At 38.1% G+C, this 5,860-nt stretch overlaps 1 protein-coding gene across 1 annotated transcript in view; it reads left to right on the top strand.

Annotated features, from left to right (window-relative positions):
- Positions 1 to 1,189: 1,189 nt before the first annotated feature.
- The window catches only part of LOC104532849 (contactin-associated protein-like 2), a gene marked incomplete at its 3' end in the record, with an annotated part of 15,848 nt that continues 11,177 nt past the window's right edge, over positions 1,190 to 5,860 (top strand). Inside the window, exons 1-3 of the mRNA XM_029087514.1 lie at positions 1,190 to 1,284; positions 1,525 to 1,583; positions 5,232 to 5,435. Of these exons, the coding sequence (XP_028943347.1) occupies positions 1,190 to 1,284; positions 1,525 to 1,583; positions 5,232 to 5,435 (358 nt within the window). The remainder of the gene's footprint in view (positions 1,285 to 1,524; positions 1,584 to 5,231; positions 5,436 to 5,860) is intronic.

Genomic DNA, 5,860 nt, shown 5'->3' with positions numbered 1-5,860 from the left:
TCATCCTTCAGATGCTGGCACTGAGGATAATTATATTTCTCTCACTAGAAAGGGAGGAAATTGAGACATTCTGGAGCTTGAATCTGATTTGAAATTGTTTATTTGTAAGAAATAATTAAAATATTTTGGAGCACCAAATAAAATATCTTTATACAGATTTTATTTCCTGACCAAGTGCTACCACATCCTGCATGTGGCTGAGAGTACAGGACAAAAGCACAGGTAGGAGGAGCTGTGACTGGTGACTTGTTTTCCTTTGGGAGTTGGGAATAGGGTCACATTTGTCACCCAGTTCCCTGTCGATATTTTTAAGGCTGACTATTTTTTTTTTAAGAGGAGAATTGAATGCAGTGATGCAGTTAACTAATGAAATGGTTTTAATGTGACATCTCAGGCATAGATTGGGATAAGGCCTTACACATCTTCCTAGCCAGCTGGAAGTGGTGTTATATTTTTAAGATATCAGCAGTGTTATCCAGTCCATCCATGTGGTAGGAAATACAATAGAGGAGAAATCAAATTGAAAGTAACCAGAGTTGTACTTCCTATTTAAATGTAATTTAAATAAAAAAAATATTTGTTTATTTTTCTGTGTCTTTCTAAATTTTTTCTTTCTCCCTCTTTCCTTTTTTGCCTTTTTTTTTTTGCATGTCATCTTTTTAAAAAAAATAATAAAAAAAAATCCGTCCCTTGCAGCAGTTGCCTCAGACCTCACTGAACGCAGGTGAACGTACTGTGTGTGATGGCTTAGCTCTCTTTCCTACTAATGCTGGTAGTTGAGTGGCTAAGGATGGGATAAATTATATATTGACACTGCAATTACAGGAATTATATGGTTTACTGTCTAAGTACCATTCCGCATCATGGCAATTATCATGATATTAAATAGCTGAGTGTCATCATAGAAGGAACACAAGTCATTACCACAGTTCTACATACGGTAACTCCTAAACATAATTGCTATGTAATCTTTAGGTGATTTAATTACCATGCAGACCCACCACTATGCATAAAAAAAAGCTGCTTAATCAAAGATTGCTGCTGTTTCTTTTTTTAATTGAATGATTTTCAAAACATGACAATTCAGGGCCAGGTTTTAGGAAAATCCGCTGCTTTGACTCAGCTTTGTTAAGTGTGTGTTGGGAATTTACTTCAGTGAGTGATGTGAAGAAGGTGCCTAACTGCAGCAATGGGTACTGAAGGTTACTGCTTCTTCATGGGCAACAGGCTGCGAACACCAAACCCGCAGGAGTCGAGTCCTTGTCCTGATCAGCTCTGGATCAGGTGTTGCCTGACTGTTGTGGTAACTTGCAGATGTTAAAGTGGTACTGCTGGCCTTAGGGGAAGGATGATACACCCCATAGAGGGGTTCCTGTAACTCAGACAGTAAATGTAACAAATGTTAATGGAAGAGAATCTCTTCCATTGTGTATGCAATAATGTTTTTATCATGTATATTTCTTACAAAGGTTGCTGAAGTGGTGGTGTCCACCAGTTTCCTTTCATTTGTACCATTTGTTCCAGGCAGTTGCATGTGGATTCAAAGGAGTACCATCTTTACAGCAAACTTGCTTTAGGTGGAAGTATGATTTTTGTGATAACAGAGTGACTTTCACGTAGGTATTTTTTCTATAAACAGATTTCACGCTTTTATAAAAGTTCTTTTTTAAAAGTACATACAAAAACCTCAAGAAGGCATTTCTTGGATCTCTGGACAGCTTGTAAAGCAAGCAACAACAAGGGGTTGATATAATCTCTGTTACAATATTTTTCTAACCATTTTCTTTGTTTCTTCAAAACAAATTCCAGAAGTAATGCATTTGTTTGAGTCATGAGCGAATGCAAGATAACCCCCTCTGAAGTCACACGCTCTGACTTCGAAATGCAGGCTCAGAACATGAACCAGGGTGGCCTCATTTCTGAGAGCTACGGCTGCATCTGTGCCTGGGAAAATGTGTCCTCCCTGCGTGCTGATGACTTCTGAATTGATTTCTTGCGCCACAAATACAACATGCCATTCTGATACTCAATTTGGAGCTGATTCACATTCCCAGAATCTGTCATTCAGAGGAACCAGATCAGGCCGAGTGTTTTAGTTGCACATAGAGCTTAATAAGTATTTATTATTGGAATGTGTGTTGTGAGGTGTGTTTGATAGAGAAAAGTGATATTTCTAATATATATTGCTGCTTTCTGATATACATGAGCTGTATATCATATACTGATAAATATAGGCAGTCAGTTTGTAATGCTGACGTTTTACAGACTGAATAAAATTCCTTCACCATTGAGTTGGCATAAACAATAAGGGAGCCAAAGTTTATTATTTCATCGAAAGTCTCTGCCGGTTTAGGAAGATGTGGGTGCAGGTTCAAGTTATATGATTGTAATCTGTTTCATTGCAGGGTTCGGCTGCCAACAACAAATCTGACACCTTTGGGTCCAAGTTTATTAGTTTGTTGTCTAATCAGAAGCAGAGGTGAACAGAGCCTACATTTAAAAAAAAAAAAATATATATATATATATAATCTTGGCCATAGGAAAGAGCCTTCAGATGTTTCAGTGACTGTTACCCATCTGTTTGATGACAGGCAGCTGTTACTACTTTAAATATCTTTAAAAACTGGTGTGAAACAGAAATGCATTGCATGTGCCTGTTAATCTTTCAGGAAGGAAAGGGACAACATCTCGTGGAGACATGAGGAAACTTGCGTTACAGGATCTGCCTCCTCTGCCTTCTAGATCCCTTTGACTCCCAGAGGCAGAGTTTTGTGGAGGTTTTGGCTGTTGTGAGTACAGAAAGGAAGTTTGTTTCTGTGACTTTTTTTCTGATCTAACTTGGAAAGACAGGCAGAGTGATTGGACTTATTTTCCAGGTGTAACACAGCTTTTATTTGACGTGCTTAACGCTCCATTCATTAGTACTGCCGGCCGATGTGTGTGTGAGTATGGGGTAGCACCTCTTGCATTTTGATCTCAGGTAGACTCTGAAATACGTACACTTGATGCTGGTTTGCAGAAAACATTACTTATCTTGAAAACAAAAGCTGCAGCATTATGAAGGTAAAATCACAAGCTCTGATGACCCATGCTGCGCTGAGATCCAGAATTTTATCTTTAGTATAAATCAGGTGGGACCTGTCGGTCAATAACTGTCCACTGTCATGCTTCCCCCTTATCACTCTTGGGAACTGTAAAGGTAGTTTCTGCAAGGTAGCAAAGTTGTTAACTTGTGCAATTTGTAGTAATCCCTAGAGAGTCAGCGGTTTGTGTCAGCTGAAGGTAATGATGATACTGTGATTATACAGATTTATTAAAGATACACACAGGACAAATAGTTGTATCAACCAGAAACAGGTATCACATACTTCAGCACGCAGAGAATCCTTGTGTCAGCAAAACAAATGACCTGGAAGTAGCAGAGGACTATTTATTATCCTAGTGATTTGTGAGGAAAATCCTGGATGGAAGCATGATGTGTTGGTCTGTATTTGGAAACTTGCTATGCTCGGTGGCGTGAGGATGTATGAATAGGTGTTTAATCAAGGTGACTGCAAGCCTCAGTCTGCACTGGGTGTGTTTTAGTTAATGAATACAAGATGAGTTGTGGATTTTTGAACAATGAAATAGAAATCACTTACGAAATACTGGCTGTGGTTTTGCATACTTCTCTCTAGAAAATAAGTGCTAAACTTCATGAAGCTTGATGGAATGCTCTTCTTTGACGAAAGAGCTCTTACATCACTGTGAAAAATATTTCTGGAAATTATAGAATGTGAAAAAACAAGGTGCTATACATAAGCATTTCTTGGATGGCAGTTGAGGACACAGCAGTAGTAAAAACTGACTCAGCAGAGCCTTTTGGTGGTTCCTAAATTCTCAAGACAGGGATGGATGAACATGTTTGTTTAGGCGTAAAATATTATCTCAGAGATTATTTAAAAGTAATCATTTTTTTAAAAATGTGTTTGACATACGTTGTAAGAAGAAAGGCACCAGCTTTTGGGATAATGTAGGCCCTGTAAATTCAAATTGAATTAGATGCAGTTATTTAGGCATAGTATAAAGTGTTTTAATGGAGTTTTCAAAGATTCTTCAGGAGTAGGTTTGTTTCTCTGTTTTTGAGGGGATTTGTAAGATGTAAATTACTTCTCACTGTAGTAGCAAGACCAAGTTAGGAATTCTTAACAGTTAGGAGCAGTCACTGAAGAGCAGCCCACAGAAAAATAAGATGTGGTTGAAGAATATATGATAAAATGCCATCCTTCATTTCATTCAGAGTGTGAAATAACTGGTATGAATATGGCATGCCAGTGAGAAGTGTGAATGTTTGTGAAGAATATGGTTGGGAACTCATTTTTTCTTTAAAAAAATGAATATATTTTTTTTATTCATTCCCTTTTACCAGTTTGGCTTAGTGACTATTTAAATTGTCAATTGTGAATAGTGAGGATGAATTGCTTATACAGATGGTAACTAAGGCACTGGTGATTGATCATAGGTTAAGCAGTTTACAAAGGGGATCTCTTAAACAAATCTCTCTATAATTTTTAGAGATCAGTATCTGTTTGCAGTCTTGTACTGAGCTCAGCTTCAAAGCCAAGATTCAGTACTCGGCAGAAGTACGTCTGTTGAATGCAGTCGAGTTCTGCAGCTATTTTTACCATGGCTCTAGGCTCCAGAAAATTGTGGCTCACTCCTTAGAGTAGAGATTATGTCCTGAAAATAAGACAACAGGAAATTTTGTAGAACATTTATATGATTATCGGGTTGACTTTAAATGATAATGTTTGCACCCCTCAGTTTTCTTCCCAGATTTTGAATAAAGCCAAACTTGGAACAAAACATTTCATGTATCCCTGTTTACAGCTCTCAGGTACCTGTACTGGATTTTAAAGAGGTATCAGATGAATTATTAATGACCACTTAGAAGTTTGTCTTTCATTTTCAGCTATAGTTAGGAAAGCGAGCCTGGCAGCAACTATATTTAAGTGAAACCAAAAGATGTTGAGCACAGTTGTAGAACTTGTTCCCCTGAATCTGCTGTCCTGCCTGGTTCCTCGTTTTTTAGTATTAAATTATGGACAAGAGAAAATGTATTTACAATGCGTGTGACACTTGCACAGTTTTTATTCTGTTCAAGTACAATCTACGTATGGCACGTCGGTTTTTCCAGTGGCTACAGGAATAAATAATCACTCCTCAACACTGTGATTTGCTTTTTCCTTCAGGGGCTGATGTTATCAATTTTGACGGCCACGTGGTGTTACCGTACAGATTCAGGAACAAGAAAATGAAGACACTGAAAGATGTCATCTCTCTGAAATTTAAGACCTCTGAAAGCGAAGGTGTGATCTTCCATGGAGAAGGACAGCAAGGAGACTATATCACCTTGGAACTGAAGAAAGCCAAACTTGTTCTGAATTTAAATTTGGGTATGCTTTGATTTTTTTTTTTATTTTTGTGTACTTTTGTAACTCCCACAGAAGCTTTAGGTCAGTTGCCTCCTTTTCTCCCCAGTGATATGGTGAGTCACATCGTTTAATCAGATAATTTGGTGAAAATCTTGTTGATTCCCTTTCTGTATGTGTGGTTTTTTCTGTACTGTCCCTTCCTTTTTACTCTATGTGACACACCATGAAAAGAAGATCTTGCAGAAGAACAGGATCAGCAATATATTGTCATTGGGAACTTGCCAGTACCAAAAAAAGCCTTGCTGGAATTATCTTTGGGCTCAGCTGTGGTTTTGTGTGAGAGGAGGACGCTGTGATCAGTGTTGGCAGAATAAAGGTCACTCTTAGGAACCGTGCAGCAAAAAAGGTGTCAGTTTGGGAAGCTACAGGCCTTGTGAAGCTGAGGT

The sequence above is a fragment of the Antrostomus carolinensis genome, unplaced genomic scaffold, assembly GCF_000700745.2.
Source record: "Antrostomus carolinensis isolate BGI_N321 unplaced genomic scaffold, ASM70074v2 scaffold2411, whole genome shotgun sequence".
NCBI classification, from domain to species: domain Eukaryota; kingdom Metazoa; phylum Chordata; class Aves; order Caprimulgiformes; family Caprimulgidae; genus Antrostomus; species Antrostomus carolinensis.
The sequence above is the reverse complement of the archived record's forward strand: the minus strand, read 5'-3'. Positions and strand labels throughout refer to the sequence as shown.